Source organism: Pithys albifrons, chromosome 4 (assembly GCF_047495875.1).
Source record: "Pithys albifrons albifrons isolate INPA30051 chromosome 4, PitAlb_v1, whole genome shotgun sequence".
Lineage (NCBI taxonomy): Eukaryota > Metazoa > Chordata > Aves > Passeriformes > Thamnophilidae > Pithys > Pithys albifrons.
The window spans coordinates 91,217,285-91,236,143 of record NC_092461.1 but is presented as its reverse complement, the minus strand read 5'-3'; the positions used below and the strand labels follow the sequence as shown (position 1 = coordinate 91,236,143).

At 39.6% G+C, this 18,859-nt stretch overlaps 1 protein-coding gene across 1 annotated transcript; it reads left to right on the top strand.

Moving 5' to 3' along the window:
* Positions 1-3,142: 3,142 nt before the first annotated feature.
* On the top strand, positions 3,143-7,325 carry LOC139670990 (interferon alpha-inducible protein 27-like protein 2A). Its single transcript, XM_071553149.1, has 3 exons — positions 3,143-3,361; positions 6,108-6,254; positions 7,143-7,325. Exons 1-3 carry the CDS (start codon positions 3,214-3,216, stop codon positions 7,169-7,171), a joined length of 324 nt encoding a protein of 107 aa, XP_071409250.1. The 5' UTR covers positions 3,143-3,213; the 3' UTR covers positions 7,172-7,325.
* The last annotated feature ends 11,534 nt before the right edge of the window (positions 7,326-18,859 follow it).

The following is an 18,859-nucleotide window of genomic DNA, read 5'->3' as shown; positions in this document are numbered from 1 at the left end:
TTTTTTTTTTAATTGACATAGGGAAGGATGCCCACAGCTCAAATTTTTAGAGTACTTCCAATCAAGTCTCTGTTTTTCCAAATTATTTCAAAGAGCACACAGTCTAGATTTTTCACACCTAAGGATTTCATTTGAACCTGAAACTCAGAGAGTTAAACATCAAATTATATTAGCTACATGTTTAAGTGCTTCAGCACCTAAGGCTACTGAAATTGTAGTGACACTGAAAATAAAGGCAGTCGTACTCTTGGTATTCATGGCTTTGACTCTCTGTTCTCTCAGGCTTAGAAGTGTCACTGAATGCTTTTCAGGTCAGCTCACACCACCAATCTACTCTCCTCAGATTTTTAGTATCTGGAATGGGGAAACTAGCTTGCTCAGATACTCTCACATATCCAGTTTACTCTTATCATGTCAGGCTCAGTGAAACACATTAGTTGTTTCTTCTTGAATGAGAAGTTGCATCAGTTTGGCTCTTAAACTCTCACTGCTTGGATTTTTGGCAAACAGTCCACAGAGACTTACAACTGCCTTGGTGCTTCTGTGCCAGTCTCCTTGCAAACACAGCTGAACATCAGTTATGCTTGCCGAGCATCTTGGAAGTTACTCTTTTTAATTAAAAAAGCCATTTAAACAAGGGGGGGGGGGGGGGAGGGAAATGTAGGGCTCATTTAAAAAAGTATTTCACACAAAGCTGGAAGGTGAAAGGAGAAGCACATCTTTCTGAATTTGTGGAGAAAGAGAATTCCTGGAAGCTGCAGGCTCAAGCACTGTGTTCTTGTTCCCTATCCCACTCCAGCAGCGACACTGGATCTTTTTAAATTGGAGGCTGTGATGTTCATGTCACACGTTGACAGGGCACAGCAAGGTGCTGTCCCACCAACAGAGGTGAGCCTAGCAGGTCCGGAGGATGACAAGCAGGTTGAACAAATAGTCCAAATCATCAGGCAGATTTGTAGAGCCAAGTCCAAGGTCAATTCAGAAATATGACTCAACAAATCATGTTCAGGTCAGGTGACAGTAGCCATGATCAGTCACAGTCCAGTGATTGCTGGGCAAGTCTATCCTTGCTAACAAGGCAGGACCAAGGTCAAGCCATGAAGGCAGGCTGTAGCTCAGCCTGGATCACTGAAGTATGGCTGTGATGGAGCTGCAGACAAGTGCAAGGCTGACCACAGCTGTTAAGACCTAGTGACAGACTCAGCCCTGACACATGTACAAGAGATTGATCTTGTTTTCATTCATTTTCCTACAAGACATTGTCCCAAGTTTTCCTAATAAGCTGAAAACAAGTAAAAGTAAATCCCTACCACGTCACAACTTCTCCATGACTTACATTTGCTCTGCAACTATAGTAAGAAGAGTACAGAGGTAAGCAGAACTCAGCTTAGCACTTAGCACTATAGCATCTGTGCCTACTCACATGTCCCTCATCCAACTCACTGGAACCACATGGCAGATTTTAGAGCCACCTCCTTCCTGACCAGCTCCGTGGCACTGTTACTTATAAACAGAGGCTTCCCTTGAATCCCTTCAGTGCTTTCCCTCTCCTTATTACACTGAGTTTTTCCATCTTGTTTTCATGAGACTAAGAGTAATTTCTTCTTTGCCTACTTATTTACTGATGTCTCTACCAATCTGAATTGCCTTGAGGCACTTTGCTTGAAATAAAATTTTATTTTATCTAGTTTTATTTATTTTTAGTTAGACAACTTTGTGTGTATCCATTATGAATTGTGATTTAGGACAGAGTACAACATCATCTCATATAGAGTCACTGCAGCTTGCGAAGCCTTCATTTTCCATGGATTTGTCAGAATTTACCTTCATTTCCTATGGGCATTTTTTTGAAAATTAAATAAATTAAATCAACAAAGCACCAAAAGATTTTACCAGTTTTAAAGGAAGGATCTGTAGCAATATGTACAAAGAAAGTGGCATTTTTGGTTTTATTGTGACTTTGAAGAAGATCTATAACATTCATTGTCCTATTCTTACATGGAATTTTACCTGCATTTAAGCCTCAGTGTCAGCTATTTTACAACATTAAGTAATTAAACATGATAAATGAGGGACCGGAGAAATTATTGGGTTAGAGATGCATCTTAATTACAGAAGACCTAATACAAGCACAGTAGAAAACAAAAATATTAAACATTGGAATTAAAGAAAACTAACATCTATGAATTAAAGAATAATTGAATGAATGGAAAGAGTTAAAAGAGCATTGCTGCTCAAGGGTACATGGGCCAGATATCCCACTGCTCAAATAAATAGCACATATATGAAGAGAGGAATGGACTTTATATCCTTTGTTCTATAACCCACCATGTACAAGATACAGAGATTATACTACTGTGAAAATGCTATGCGTTTATGTTTCCACTTTCACAGCCACTGCTATGGTAGTGTGACCTAATCAGATATTTCTCTTTACCTAAGGGAGGAGGTCCATGGATTTTTAACGAGCCTTATTTAAACTACTGGCTTAAAAAAGCTGCAATAAAGAAGTGTGTGCCATTTTCAAAGGCCTGTTCATTAAAGATGGAGACTCTGCTTTAGTAGGATTTGCACAAGGAAGAACAGAACATCCCTATCAATCTGCTCGTATGACACAAGTTCCCCTCACAGTTCCTTCCATATAGAAATTAATTCCAATCATCCCTTGTTGTCCAATTTCTATCTCTCTGTAAACCAGTGTTTTCACGGATAACTGTGCCACAACTGAATGCTGGATGCCACAGCCCACTCAAGTTGCAGTTTCTGCATGCCACCCTTTGCTGCCTTTTTGCCTCTTGTCTTTAATCAGAGTTGTATGAATTCTTAAAACAAGGGGCTATCTTTTACATGTGTAATTCAGTACAATAACCTGCAATGCAAAAGAGTAAAGGAAGAAAGTTGTCAGCCACATCTCTTGCCCATCAGTGGTTCAAGGACTACTAATTTGCTTTAGTATCATAAGAGGAAATTAGTTTGTTTGTCTAATCTCAACCTGGCAACAGCAATAAAAAGGCCTATTCATAAAGTTGAGTTTCATTTCATGGATAAAAAGCCTATCCATAAAGTTCAGTTTCGTTTCCTGGATAAGTTTCAGTTTCTATTCTCCCTGATCCTGGATCAGTTTCATTTCTTCACTGTTAGCTGGAGAGTGTATAAAAAGACTGGCTGAGCCTCACAGTGTTTCAGTGGACTTCTCACCACCAGATAGCAAAAATGTCTGACCAGAATGTTCGCAATGCTGGGTTCACTCCCTCTGGGATCTCAGCAGGATCTCTTGCTTCATCAATGATGTCCCATGAAGCAAGAGCATCTGGGGGAGGTGTGCACTCTGGAGGCCCTACTTCTACTCTCCAGGAAATGGGTATGAGCAATTGTCTGTGTGTGTGTGGGGGGTTTTGTGGTTCGGTGCACAGGATCAAAGGATTATTTTTTCCTTGAAAATATACTTGCCAAATAATCTCTTCTCTCCTACATTCCTATATTGCACTGAAGATGTAAGATTCCTATATTTAACTGTGTGCTGTGAGTGGGATGTTATTAAGGGTGTTTTCTCTCAATGTATATATGCATGAATGACAACATACATATGTAGTATTCATGAGGTTTAGGATAGTGTTTATTTGAAGTTTGTGCTCTCTCTCCATTCTACCAGGATAGTTAATAATATGGGGAGTCATGGTAGCAATAAGCAACTATGTACTTATGCAAGAACATGATCTTCCATTTCATATAAATTATCAGATTTTCCTTGCTCTTTACTCCCACACATCCATACAGGGAGAACTCATAAAACCTTATGCAAATGCTATAGCAGAGGGAAATTAGCTGTAGTCCAAGAGTTGATTTCATGAAGGGAATGTATATCCTTGACAGCACTTATCTAAGCACTAAAATAAGGCATAGCTGCCTTTCACATGAGCTAACCCTGCAGGTATTTGCTGTTCTGTTGCTTGCACAGAGCAGTCCCTGACCAGATGACTCTTAGCAGCTTGGCACTTGTTTCACTCCAGGTCCAGTGGGATTCATGCACAAGGTATGCTCCCTGCCAGACCTGCCTTTGTGACCTGATTCAGCAGACATCCTCTAAATAGGCATGACAACACAGAACAGAGTGTCCCATGAAATCCTGCTTTACCCAGCAGCACAGTAATTAACTCTCTAACCTCGGATAAAGTCTTCAAAACCCTTTCTGCCTTAGGGGTCTCAGATCCACATGCCCCATGTGTCAGAAGTATGCTAACCAGCAGACTGATTATAGATAGGAATCTCTGCCATATTGGTCAGCCACTGGTACTTTCCATAGTAAGCAGGTAGAAATCTCCTGAAGGATGGAACTGAATCTGACTCCTCCAGCCATAAAATGGGTGGTTGGTCAAATGAACCGTCCAGGGTTGATTTGGGGCATTTTTCAATAGTAAAACGTGTGATAAGCTTGATTGAAAGGAAATAAGTTACTTTTTTTTTTAAAGATACGATTTACATATTTGCCAATATCTTTCATAGTGTGAGGCCCCCTAGACAGTGAGGGAATAAGTGACATAAGGGTCATTTAGAGACATATGGTATGTGACTCCTGTGAGCCATTTTTTAATTGTTACTTTGTATGATCTGATCATTGATTTTAGGTTTCTGAATGCAGAGTTCATTGAATATTCAGCAGCAAAGTGCTTACGGGATGGCTGGAGCCAAGGGATAGAATATGAGAGAGAGTCTGGAGAGGAGGGTGCAGAGAGAATGAAGAGCAGGAGAGCTGCTCTCAGACATCACACTGCCTTAGCAGCAGATATCCTGGTATGGGGAGAGGCCAGTTACTCACTCTAGTCATATGCTAGTCAGCTGCACAAGCTTACCTTATGTTGTAGATAAGGGTGGTACAGCAGCTCTCAGCACACACATTACCAGTAGCAAACTCTTCAGTGGTGATGTCCTATAAAGAGTGTGAAGTTGTCGTTTCTAAACTAAAAGACTAAAGACGTGTATTGCTCCATGTGCTGAGAATCTTTATGAGAGAAAAGCAGAGTAAACATTTAACAATGCCTAGTTTTATTGTTGCAATGTCTGTATTAACTATGGAATTTCATGAAAACCACCAGTTTGGTGAAATCTGAATGACTCAAGGAAACCTTAGCTATGCTGACAAGAGATATTCCAAAAGAGTTTTTTATCCATGTGAAAAATGCTAACTCTGTAACACTGCCAAGACAGGTGTGAGCTTTGGCTCCCTGCAGCAGGAGAGCTTGCCACACATTCTTTGCCTGATTGAGAGCTAGAAGGACCTGATTTCATTTCCGCAGGTGCTCACTGAAATCTCTCCAAACACATCTTCTTAACCTTTTCATTCAGACTGTAACCCTTCCTCCCCCTCGAACAAACATGCTCGAAGGAGCAGCTGATTCTGCAGCAGGGCATGAGTATTGCTCAGTATCACTTTACAGAAGATGTTATAACAAGCTCATCACCAAAATATTTGAGCATCCTCCAGGAAAGCTTTAAGCATTATCACTAATATTTGTCATCACTAATCCTTTACTCCTCTCCCAGGAGAACAGGAGTTTGCAATGGAATATTTTGCTTGGGGCTTATTTATACTGAGTAGAAGACATGCATATAAATTGACCACTGGCTACCACAGCTTGAGGTGTTTGAATTTTACAGGTATCTATCACAGGTTTATGCTAGCAAAAGTGAAGTGAAAGGAACATGTCTGTCATGTGGAACAGTAAGCAGTGAGGTCTGCAAGAATCCTTAGTTTCTGTAGGAGTTTGTTCCACAGTCCTCAGACAGTTCCTCAGAAAAGTGCAATTTCAGCGGAGGCAAACTGTGCTGAAATTATTTTAGATATCTAGGTTTATGAAAAACAGTCTGTGCAAGAGTTGTAGATTTCTTTGTGTTCTGGGAACATCCACAAAGGCACTGAGAATGTCCTTTCTCCAAGGAGGCAGCTAAAAAGCAGTATCCTGGCAGAACAAGTCAATTAATTAGCAGTCACCTTGTCTTTGATATATATGCTAGCTTTGATTTTTTTTTTAAATATTGTATTTTATAATTATTCATTAAGGTTCCTTCTTTTTTTTTTGTCAGTAACATCTCCTTTGTAACTGTTCTAGGTGCCAGAGGTACAACCCATTCATCAGGTTTTACCAGCAGTGGAATCTCTGGTGGATCTCTGGGCTCCCATATGATGTCCCAGGAGGCCAGATCTCATGGAGGTGGAACTCCCAGAGGTGGTACAACTTCCACTGTCCAGTCCATCTGTAAGTGAGACTCCTCCTGATGAAGGTGACCTAACAAGTGACTTCTGAGAAGTCAGTGGTATTTCAGCTCAAGTGTTCATTTACTAAATGAAGGGATGTAAATAACAGAAGTGGCCACTTTGTACTCAAAGCAACATTTCTCCTGTTTGTTGCTTTAAACCTGGTGGGAAGATGAAACTGGGGAATTAGGGGAAATAACTATGCCACAAATTTGAAATGGTATGAGTGGACAGCAGGGACAAAAATTTGAAACACATAGTGACAGAAAAAAAGCCCAATGGATGTTTAGGTTATGCTTTCCTCAGCACCACAGTGGAAGTTCATAAATTCTTTTTAAATCACAGTTTCAAAATCAAATCAAGAGCTTCACAATTGAACATACAAAGCAGACTTAGTGGGAGGAAACAACGAAACATGAGAATGGAGGTATCAGACTGACAGATGGGAATCATTAGTCCACTTCTTGTGGCCTTTTAGAACAGCTTAGCTCTCTTTTCCTTAAAGGAAATTAATTGGGTCTAAACCAGAGCGATCTGCCTGCACTTACCAGCTAAAAGCAGAGAACAACACAAAGTTTTCTCACCATCCTGCCAGGTTATTGTAACCCACATTTAGATTAATCAAATCAAGGTATGAGAGACCCTAATCTGTACCTGAATGCATGAGTAAAGAAGCCAATTGCGGTAGTAGGATCCTATTGGGTTAGGACAAGGATTGGAAACAGGACTGAAGTTTTTAATTTCAAAAAGTGTCTTTCTATATATAACACAGACCTTTGATTTCTCACCAGTGAACATTTGCAACCAATGCTTACACAGTCTGCATGGTTTCCTGTACTACAACTTTGCTTTAAATTGTTCTCACATGTTTCTCTGTATTTGTCCTTAGCGATGGGTGGAAAAGGAGGAAGATGCTGAATTGAAGAGAAACATCAGTCCTGAAATAAGCTCTGCAAGCGGATCATCCTTTACCAACAGCTTTGACAACTTCTCCCCTTCTTTGTTCTCCCTGTCACTGGCATGAAAGACAAAGCCTTTCCCATGTGCACAAATAAAGTTTCTGTTAAAGTGATGGATTCTTGCACTAAATTAGTGGGGGTAGAGTAGAGGGGCAGTTTATTTCTTGATTAAACATCCTCTGAAGCACAAGCATATACGAACACAAGCCAATGGAAGCTAAGGGCTTTGGGCTACAAGATTGTCTTAGGAAAATCCTGGGTTTACCAACACTAGGGTCTCCCATTACAGGTAGCTTGCTTTGTTTCTTTTACAAAAAGTCATCACAGTGCAAAAGTCACCCTGTTGTGAGAGAGCACAGAAACACTTGTAAGGGACATCCAGCAATTCCCTTTAGCACTACTTCTAACAAGTTATCAAGTAAACTTCTACTTAATAAAAACTCTACTTAAGGAAACGAGAACAAGGCCACAAGAAATTTCATACTTAAGAAGTGCGATAGATGTTTGTAACATTCTAGTGTTTCTACAGTAACCTTCTAGTGTTGCAACAGTTTCAAGTTCTTGTTCATTTGCTGAGAGGTGTCAGCTTTGTCCCAGTTGGACTGAAACTATGGCTGCAAATTATGATATCAGAGAACAGATAGAGAAGAGAGTCCATTTCCTCTGGTACTGGTACCACTGTTTGGGCTTTTTCCTGTTTCCCATGCTCACCTCCTTTCCTACATATGTATTTGTACAATGATGTTACCCCAAATACACATAACATTGTCCATTCCCACATATATACTACCCCACATTTTCCATCTTCCTTCTGTCTTTCTGGATCCTCATTCTCCCTACCTTATAATCTCCCTGACACTATAATTCTAAGAAAACCACAAAGTGCAGCTCTCCTCCCTTTTCTCCACCCCTAGACAGAGCGAGAGAATCACGTACCTCCAGGCCAGAAGGTGCTGAATTTGTGGCACTGTAATCAGTTTACTCCAATGACTTTTGTCACCCTATTTGGGCATTCCCATCTCAGCTGCATCTCTCCACATGTGGAAAATGTTTGTGCCCATGCACTGTATGCTCTCAGCTATGATCTTCTCCCTGCTGCCTAGGCACATTCCTGAATGGACCTGAGGAGTCAGCGTTTGCCTCCAAATGTAGCAAGTTTAAACTGACTGTTTGATTAGGAGAGGAATGCTAGCATGGGGGAGAGACCAATTAAATGTATCTTCACTTGCTGTGCTATGCAAAGCTTTAAAAGGCAATTGAAAAACATGTGATGGAGCTCCTGTCCTAGCAGACACCTGTCTTGGGCAAATGTTTATTTGTAACCAGGAGCTGAAGTCATGAAATCACAGAAAAATTTCATTTCAAAGAGACTTTGGTGTGAGGAGATTGGAGGTAGTTGTCTAGTCTAACCTTCTGCTAGTTTGTTCAGGGCTTTGTCCAGTCAGATTCTGAAAATCTTCAAGAAGGCAGATGTCACAGCTTCTCTAGACAGTCTATTCGAAAGTTTCATTACTCTCACAGTTGAGATTTCTTTCCATATGTTGAAATAGATTTTCCTTTGTTGAAAAGGATCAAATGGAACACTAAGAATATATTTAATAATGATGAATTTTAGAGTTTTCCACTTTAGAGATTCACCAATAAATATGCTTTCCTGAACTGGAATCCAGGCCTAAAAGCAGTGAAGATGGGACTAGAAATATCTTTTACAGATCTCAGTGCCTCCTAGTGCCACTGCTGGGAACAGACACACTATTCACAAATCACTTACTGTCACATCAACAGGAATGGATGTTTTCTTTCTCCTCACACTTTCTGTACAATTACAGACTCAGCGACTTCTTCACACAATAGAAGTAGCTTATATTCATGTGTTAGCTTTCATAGTTAATGATCTTGAACTGTTTTGTTCATTGCAAGGGGTATGCAGCAACCTAGTCATACATGGAGATTTTTATAAATATAAGATCAGATACCTGTTAACTTGATTTGAGTGGTAGTTCACATGCTCACATGCATGTGAAAGTTTTCCTGCTCATTGCCTGCATACTGGCTATCTACTGCTAATTGTATCTATTTACTTGTAATATTGCTGTTTTATTCAGTAACAAATAAATAGAAGGAATGAAGACCATCATGTCCAGACAAAATGAAAAACAGTAAGTTGTTATGAAGTAAAAATGAAGTATTCAGGACTCACAAACAATGATTAGATTCAAGGGTCTGCAAATCTGATGAAGAAATGTGGGGCGTATGCCCTGAAATGGTATTTTAGATGTAATTTTCAGCCTTTTTCTTACCTGTCTCTATTTTCCACTAGTGCCTCTCCAGATCTCAGCCACCTCTCTGCAACAATGATTTCTACATATGCCCCAGTTCACCAAACATAAGGCAAAAGGTTTGGCACAAACAATAGGACCTGGAAGCTGGTGTCAACAGCCTATGGAGGGGAAAGGGAGGAGGAGGCATCTGGTTTTACTCTGATGAAGTTTCTGTTGCAACCTGCTTATCACAGACCTGCCTTTCCTGCTGTCCCCACCAAAACACCCTCCAATTAAGCACTCCCATTTCCCTCTTACTTTCAAACCTGCTTCGAGTCATTGTTGATCCCAGTTATGGCAGCAACCTCACCACTGCTGCAGGATGCATCAGCAGGATGCTGTTTTCCTCTGCTGCCTTGGCTCGCGCTCTGTGAGAGCTGTGTTGGAGTACTTTGCTGGCCTGGACTCTGCCCCAGGATCGCAGGTCACCTCTGAAAAAGGTGGTGGCAGCTTTGTCAAACATCTACTGGGTTATAGATCAAGAAAGCAAGTTACATGCCCAAGAGCACAGCTAAATTTATCTAACACACTTAATGTTCTTCATTAGCAGCAGCTTCATCAAAGTTCTGCCATCTCTTTTCACAGAAAGAAGAGAGCATAAGGTGAGTGTAAAGCAATGGGGTTTTGACTGAACAGCTTTTTATTTCTTTTTCTATTTACTACAGATTGAAGGATGTGGGCAAGTAAAAGGCAAAGGAGAAGCTGCTTCCTGTCTTTACTGATTTTTACAGATCACCACTGACTCTGCTTTTATGGCTTTGTCCAATCAGCATAATAAAAATAAAGGCACTGAAATTCCAGATACTGGACATAGCCTTGGTTCATATATGCAAATGTGGACTCAGCAGTTTGCTGGTCTTTAAGTCTGGGATAGTATCTGGTTCTAATAAATCATCCTACACTTTCCTCCCAAGGCCTAATGCAGCAGCCTGCCACAACTAAAATATAACAGGTCTTTATTCACCTCTATGCCCTTAGCACTGGCATGAGTTGGAGAAGAAAGTCTGTCCTGGCTTTTCCCCACTCAAGAGATTCCCCCCATGTGTAAATGCCAAGTTACAGTCCCAGAGAAAAGCAGGGACCTTGATTCCCACAAGCAGACATTCAAACACCTGCTTGGCACTGCTGATGCTAAAATGAGTCATAAGAGTGAAACTAATGTAAGAATGAGAAGAAATAATAGAAAGTCAAGTACATACATAATTCATCAGACAAATAGATTTGTAAACTGAAGCTGTATTATCTGAGAAACAATGTGTGACCATTTCATGGCAATTAAAGATCTTGTTTCTCACTCAGAGGGGGAAGATTTAAAACTGGGTTTCAACTTTAATGTTGTCACTACTTGACCTCAGGTGTTTTTGTCTTGTATAAAAATTACTCAAGATTAGTGAGAGCAGAAAAAAGGTACTTATGCCTAAAAAAAGGAAATCAAAGCAAGGATCCTTAATTACGCACCATTTCATTTTCAGGATTTACGTAATTCTGGTGTTACTAGTTTAGATGGTTTTCCCATCCTTAGGTCGTGTCTTGAGAACTAGTCTAGATAGCTTTGTTAAAGCAGGCAACACCTTCAGCTGTGTTTGAATTCCCTTCACTGAGTCAGCTCTAATAGGTCTACAGGAGAACAAAGGTATGTGAATCCTCCTGGAAGCCTTCCTTGCAGACAGCCTTCAGCAAATTCCTATGTACATTACTACAAATGAATTATTTACATATTTAACAGAATATAATTGAAAAGGTCAAACAACAACAAATATGGCAATTTGAATCCCCCATGTCTCTCAATCAATCTTTTCATAACCAACAGACAGAAAGAGAGAGAAAGGAAAAGAGGCAGCAGTGTGTGATTCCCAGAGCAACAGTGCTGGAGTGAGACACTGCAGAGAGCACGGAGCTCTCTGCACAGAAATCAATGTCTCCCATGGGATGGGGTCGATAGTTGCCTGACAGGACACTATGCAGGCAATTTAATAGCGTTTTATCTAAATAAGTCTGTTCCTCCCCCTGACTGCCCTCACAGTTCATAAGAAGTCTCTCTTGGTAAAATAGAGGTTTAGGTTTGGGGTTTTTTTATAATACAACAGGAAAGCATTTATTATTCTGAAGTCACTGCCATTGTCTATTAAAAATCATTTATCCCTGTTAGTTGATCATTATCCAACATTTTATTCTAATTAGTTAATTCATGAAGCAGCCTATAAAAAACACTTTCAGTTACTCTGGAAAATGTTTTTCTTACCCCAAAACATTTTAATATATACATTACCCTTTCAGGAAAATAAGCCCACAAAGGAGGCAAACTCAGTTAACTCAAAGGAGCATTGATATCTGAAATGACATTTTTATGCAAGAAAAAAGCTTATTTTTTGAGGAATGATTTATACACAGAGATTGGTTGTCCAGTCTATCTATTTTAATAGTACTTAATAAATAATAAATGATAAAGTCAATCTGATCTGATTAGTGGGTATCTGTTTTAAGTAAATGATAATGAATTAGAAACCCTAATAAGCATAATTCCAAGGATGGATCTTAGGCACTCTGGGAGTTTGGTATTGTGCCCCAAAGGCTCTTGTAAATCCAGCTGCAGTTCTCGCTCATCATTTAGAAGATTAGGGGCTGATAAGCGACAGCCAAGCCTTATTAGAACAGGCTAAGGCAACAGGAAACATTAATTGGGTAATTTAATGCACAAGGAGAAAATAAATTCCTGCATTGTGGTTCAGATGCTGTTTCCTCTATTGATTTGCTCAAGTCTTGTTCTATGAAATTCTCAAAAAATCCTGGAGGAAAGAGTGTAAGACAAAGCCTAAGTTTAAAAACACAAGAATACTTTTGCTATTTCCCAAGGCTTCCCTTTACCCTTTGTGTTACTAAGGGACCCATCAGTAGCCCTGCTTCTGGAAGCGGAAGAAGGAAGACTAGTCCCTTGTACAAAGACTCTTCCAACAAAGGAGGGGAGAAATCCAAAGTCTAGTAGCAATCTGGAATGAAATGCTGCCTCAGCATCTTACCTGTGTTATGGTTCCTTCACAGCATGTGCATACAGCAGGAGCCCTGCGGCTCTGGAAGTTCAAACTCTTTTTTCCTCTAGAAACATGGGAGCAGTTAACAAAACTCTGTTCTCTTTCACCATTCTGGAGGAGATGTCGAAAGAATTGCTGGACTGATCTTCCTCTAGAAGTAAGGAAGATGAGAGGAAGCTCCTGACATGGGTGTTTCTTTCCTGTCTAATGTCAGAATCAATCCTCTTGTGGGTGCATTCATTCCATTCCCTCCATTCCAACTTGGTGTCTGGAACACCAAAATTTCTCAGTTATATGTCAGCTCCTCATTTGGATCTCATTTTAAGATCCCCAGAGATAACTTTTCCACATCTGAACAGAAGTGAAATGTCCTTTTCCAGTGGAAGAAATTCAAAATGAGAAGGGAAGAGTTGTTCCTTTTCTTAGCGGACTTAGACACTCTTTCCCTCTCATTTTCTAGCACTGTAACTTGGGAGATCAGGGGTGATAAGTCATGGACACTTTATTTTAATGATTTATTTTTGCAGCTATTTGAATATTAAAAGGCAGTTTGAAGGCATGCAAGCATCAGTAATTTCAAATAAACATTGTACATTATGCTCTGTTTAGCAGCATTCAGTCTCACTTTTTGTAGCCAGAGTTCCTGTTTTTGTAGCATGTTCCTGCTGCCAGCAGGGTTGCCCATGTCCATGGCAGGGGCTGGGAGGTCCCTCCTCATTGCCCACTGCAGCAAAACTCATGGTGGGCAGAGTCCCCCTCCTCTTCAAGCTTCTTCAGGACTGGCACATTTGATGTTTGAGTCTTTTTCACAGCTCCCCATGTTTAAGGAAGGAGACAGCCCCTCCGACTCTGTGTGTTCTCCTGGACACAGTGCAAGGATGAGTCAAGGCAGAACTCCACAGCTCAGAAGATCTGACAGTCTGCCTGGAACAAGACCAACACATTCCTTTCAAACAGGAATTAGGTACCCAGTAGCTGGGATAGGATGGTTAGCCCCTTCCCCCTTCTGGAGAGGAAGACACCCCAATGCTCCTTCTGTGGGCTCTCATTCCGCTGGAGTTTTGAGTGTTGTAACTGTTATGAAAATGAATAAAATTGTGCAGGCTGCCCACAATGGTCTATTTCCTTAGGACCTCACACAATAAAGAGACACAATTAATAACTCTGTTTAAATGAGCTTAAAATAGTTCCCCATCCTGCTCTGTGTCACTTCAGGGGAAAAGTGAGCACTGAAATATAATCTGGTTTAATCCTCATCTACTATAAGCAATATTTTATCTAAGACAAGGAATATTTTATCTAAGACATCTTGTTTTTACCCCTTTCTCAGTCGTTTTTGGGTTTTGTTGCTTGTGGTGTTTTTTTAAGAATACTTGGATGTGAAAATAAATAAATGGATTTCCCTTAATGTAATAAAATTTAACAGAAAATGTTGTCCTTAAAGAAAAAAGATTAGGTGTATGCTACAAAAACAGATCTTATAATTCAGATGTTGCTTTTTGCAGTCTTTTGCAATTGGAATTTCCACCCAGCCCTGATTTTTACTGGGCAGCTTTAATCTACCTCTGCAATTTATGTTTATACATAAACAGCCCTGATTTTAATTGCTATCAACTTCTTATACTTGATAGATGGTCTTAAACATTTTTTGCCTCCTGGGACTGCTTACTTTGCCAAGTATTGACACATTTTCAAGATTTATACTTCTCTAAGGAACAAAGTTTACAATAAAATATAATGTATTCCGTGGCTGTGAATGGTAATGTTACTAAATAGTCCAAAGATATTTCACAACTGATAGTTATTTTCCTCTCACATCAAGCACTGCACTGTTTTAGTACTACTATAGATTTAGGTTTTTAAAGAAAAATGTGATGCCCAATTTCCCTAATCCAATGTTTCAGAGATCCAATATAACTTAATTTAGGTTTCCTTCCACTAGAGCCATTATAGGACTAATAATTACATTTGCATTTTTTCCAATAATCATTTTAAAGGGTAACTCTTGTGGAGGGGATTCATTCACTTATGGGACTGGAATAACCCCTTCCAGAGCTCAAATATTACACTTCAGCAAGAAAAAGGAGCTGTTACAGAAGTGTAAACTACAATGTCAAACATAAAAGTAGTTACTAATTATTGAACAGACACAACTCAGTAGATGATTGAAGTCACATCTAGATCTAAATATTTGGATTGGATCCAGTCTGCTGGTAGCAATCATGGGCCACAATTCCCAGAGGAACCCCAGAGGACAAGGAATGGTTCTTAGAAATAATACATCAATTTGTACCATCTCCACGCGACTGCTGTGGCATTGCAGCAGAAGCAGCATCATCAGGCTCCAGCAGAAGCTCTTGTAATAACAGCTGAAAATACCTTCAGCACCCAAAAAATTCATGGACGTTACTTCCGTGACAATGTGCAGTTTTCAGCCTTCTAAGAATACAGTTTAAAGAGAGATTTCCTTTTCTTGTTTAGTTTTGTTGCTTTTGGTTGGTTTTTTTTTCCCCCCAGCCATTTTATCTCTTTAATGATGCTTTTTATATTAATTCCTTTTGTAAATTGGTAACTTAATGCCACACAGCTTCTTTGCAGAAGCAAAAGAAAGATGTCTCTGGGTTGCTCGAGGATGCACCCCTGTAATAAAAGGAAACACGCTCCATGAGTTGCACCACCCGTCTTCCTCACTGATCAGGAAAAGAAAAGGATGCAATCTGAGAGGGCCTATAATTTCCCTGGAATAGGTGATGATGTGGCCTGTAAAGGAGTAATTTGTTGTGAAGTTTTGAATTTAAACATTCCGGTTCTTGGTGAGACTACAGTTCCAGGCACTTGGCTTTTGCCTTTAAGATGAAAGAGACATTCCCTATAATTTCTGTAAGAAATACTAAAAATTCTAGGAATAATTTATGTTGTCAGAGTAATAATTTCTATAATTACTCCTTGGGACTCCTTGCCTTGCACATTCTCCGTCTCTCACCTATCATATTGGGAGTTTTCTAATGTAAATAATACCTTAAAATGCAAACAGAATAAAAATTGAAGAAAGCAGAAGAATAGGTGTTTAGAGAGACAGAAACAAGGAGTTGCTTAAATTTGTTGATAACCAGATACAGAAACAATGAATTCAAATATTCAAAAATTGAAGAGACTAAAAAGGAAAATACTCTGTCAGATTTCAACCCTGTAGAAGAAAGCAATAGAAATGGAGACCTAATTCAGAATACGATTCAAAAAGCATCTAAGTGCTAACTTATGCACTTACAATCTTAAGCATTTATATACAAATGCTTAAGAAGTTCTCCATGTTCTGTGATCATAATGTTAATTTTTACTTCGCCCTGGTAGTTTGTGTTGCAAAGATTTTTTTTACTAAACCACTAGCAAGTTTCCAACAAAAATTTTATTAGGATGTAAATAACTCTAGAAATCTATTCCAGGATATAAATCTAATCATTCTTCTGTAGAGCATTTTATTTATTCCTTTTGATGAAAGAATACAAATCTGATGATAATTTTGTATCAGTCCAACAGAGGACTTCGAAACAACAGCAGATGAGGTAATTAATTTCTGATTATTTATGTTTATTTTATCTTTAGCACAAATAGATTATGCGAGTAATCTGTTCCATGGCTGGTGCTTTCCTGATGAATTTTAAATTATAAATGGAATATTCTTAAACAGAAAGACATTGATAATATAAATTTATTATTATTTTTACTCCTGTTGGCTCCTGTGCTTAAAAATGGTATACACAAAGCGGTTAACGGCATTGTGATCTTCAGATAATCTGTTTTTAAATTGCTAACTTAGAAACCATGAGATTAATAGCACTAAGAACATCCAAAGGTAATAGGGTTACAATTTAATATTAACTAAGTGTTTCTTGAGGGTCTGCTGTAGCAGTGTCTCATCTCTGGGATCCACTAGAGTAATTAGGCTGTAGTGGCATACAGTGGTGATGCATGATAACTGCAGCTTTTCCTGCTGCAGTTAGGATTTTCCATTCACTGATAACTAGTTTTTATTTGTGATATCTGTTATAAACAGGCACAGAGCAAGCTTGCAATGCTGTTGACCTAAGCAGATGCTGATTAGGGAGACCAGTTCACAAAGGGTCCTTATCATGATTAAAACCCAGCATCACACAGCCTCACTTTCCCCTGGTGGAATGGGGGGTTGGGGGGAGGGGAATTGGAAAAGTAAACCAGAAAAAAACTCAGGGGTTGAGATAAAGACAGGTTAAAAAGGAAAGCCAAATGCACACACACAAGCAAAGCAAAACAAGGAATTCATTCATGGGCAGGTAGGTATTCAGCCATCTCCAGGAAAGCAGGGCTCCATCATGCTTAATGGTGCCTTGAAGACAAAGGCTGTTCCTTCAAATGTACCCCACTTCTTCTTTCTCCAGCTCAATATACTAAGCATGATGCCATACTATATGGAATATTGCTTCAGTCAGTTGGGGTCAGCTGTCCTGTTTGTGTCCCCTCTCAACTCCCTGTGCAACCCCAGCCTCCTTGCTGGTGGGGTGAGGAGCAGAAAAGGCCTTGACTATGCTAGCACTGCTGGCACTAATGAAAACACCCCTGTGTTACCCATGCAGTTTCCAGCACAAGTCCAAAACACAGCCCAGTACCAGCTACCGCGAAGAAAATGGACTCTATCCCAGACAAAACCATACTCATCCAAATCAACAAGGAAAGATTTTGCTTGCTTTTCTCCCATACAGCAGAATTGCAAATATTATCTGCTGTCATACTCCAGGACTAATGATACTGCCTGTTGCATCCTAGGGTGGCCAGAGGTCATAGGTACTGTGCTGTCTGCAGGATAGAAGAACAAAAAGAGTAACAGCTCCTGCTGTACTATCATCTAAAGATCTTCTTTTACTTTTCATTTTGCTAAATAAATATATACATGTGAAAAGAGTTGAACTTCTTCATCCGATGTTCCCATTCCATTTGGAGTGACAGGGTAATTCAGTTCTGCTGTCACGTTTGATTTTGGATGAAGCTACACCTGAAAAACCAGTCACAGCTCATCAGAGTGGTGCAGTGAGCATTCTGAAGACTTTCCTCCTGTTGTAGAGTTTGCATCAGAAGCAATAAGAGGGCATGAACCAAGTGCAAATGAAAAAGGACCCAATGACACAGCAAAGGAAGTGTTGCAGGACCAGGTTTTATTTGTGAACAGGGGCACAGCTAAGAGCAGGCAAGCTTGTTAACATTGAAGAAGGCACTTTTTATCTGCCATCACTCTTCCTGCTCTCCAAAAAATGTTATTACAAGGAATCTGAAATCAGGAAATGGAAACAATACATAGTAAACTATCCTTAATATTTACAGGGTCAGAGGGTTAAATATGTGTTCAGATGCAAAATATTACCTCATATTAAATATTGAAGCTCAAACAGACCAATTCAACAAAGCACTTCATAGCATCCAGTCCATGCCAGCCCCAGAGGTGCAGTGAGAACTCTGAAGCCAGAGCCCCTTGTCTTCCAGGTCACACAGAGGGACCTCTGCATCTCACTGCTTGTGCAGGTCTAAACCAGTGAAGTATAGGAAAGCTTTGTATATTTTGTAGAAAAATGAAAACAGTGAGGTTAGAAAAGAAGGCTAGCAAAAACCAAAAAAACCCCAACCAACCAACCAAACACAAAAAACAAAAAACCCCAAACCCTCGTACATCTACATATTTGAAAGAGGATATTTTAATGGTCTCCGTTTTCAGGATGTCCTCACAAAACACAAAGCTCAAGAAATTGATACACTTCAAGAACTTCCTCCTGCAGAATGTTAGTAGGATGTAAATTCTGCTACTTGTGCATTTTGAAATCTAAATTTGAGGTAATGAATAATTTCTGAATTTTGACTGCAAGGTTCCATTCACCCAGAACTACATATGCTGCCTCCACTTAAAAGTAGTGTGGTGCTCAGTAGCAGTTCCTTCCATACTTTCATTCAGTTCAACTGCTCAGATATCCAGCTATTTTTACCAGTAATTTTTAATCCTCTGCTTGGTAGGGAATGTCTTTATACCAGTAGGAACACTGTTAATGATAGAAAATAGATAATGAAATATGAATAGTAAAAACCAGTAACAAACCTATCACTGCAATACATAAAAACCTTAACAATTAGATTGGCTGATGTGAGCCTGCTTTACACTCACAGTACCCCTGTGAGGCAGAAAATTTTATCTGTCAGCAACTGAGTGTGTGAGGAACCTGAAGAAACTCTACAACCATGCAGCAGAGGAGGGACCTGGGGTTTATTAGGTGGCACAGA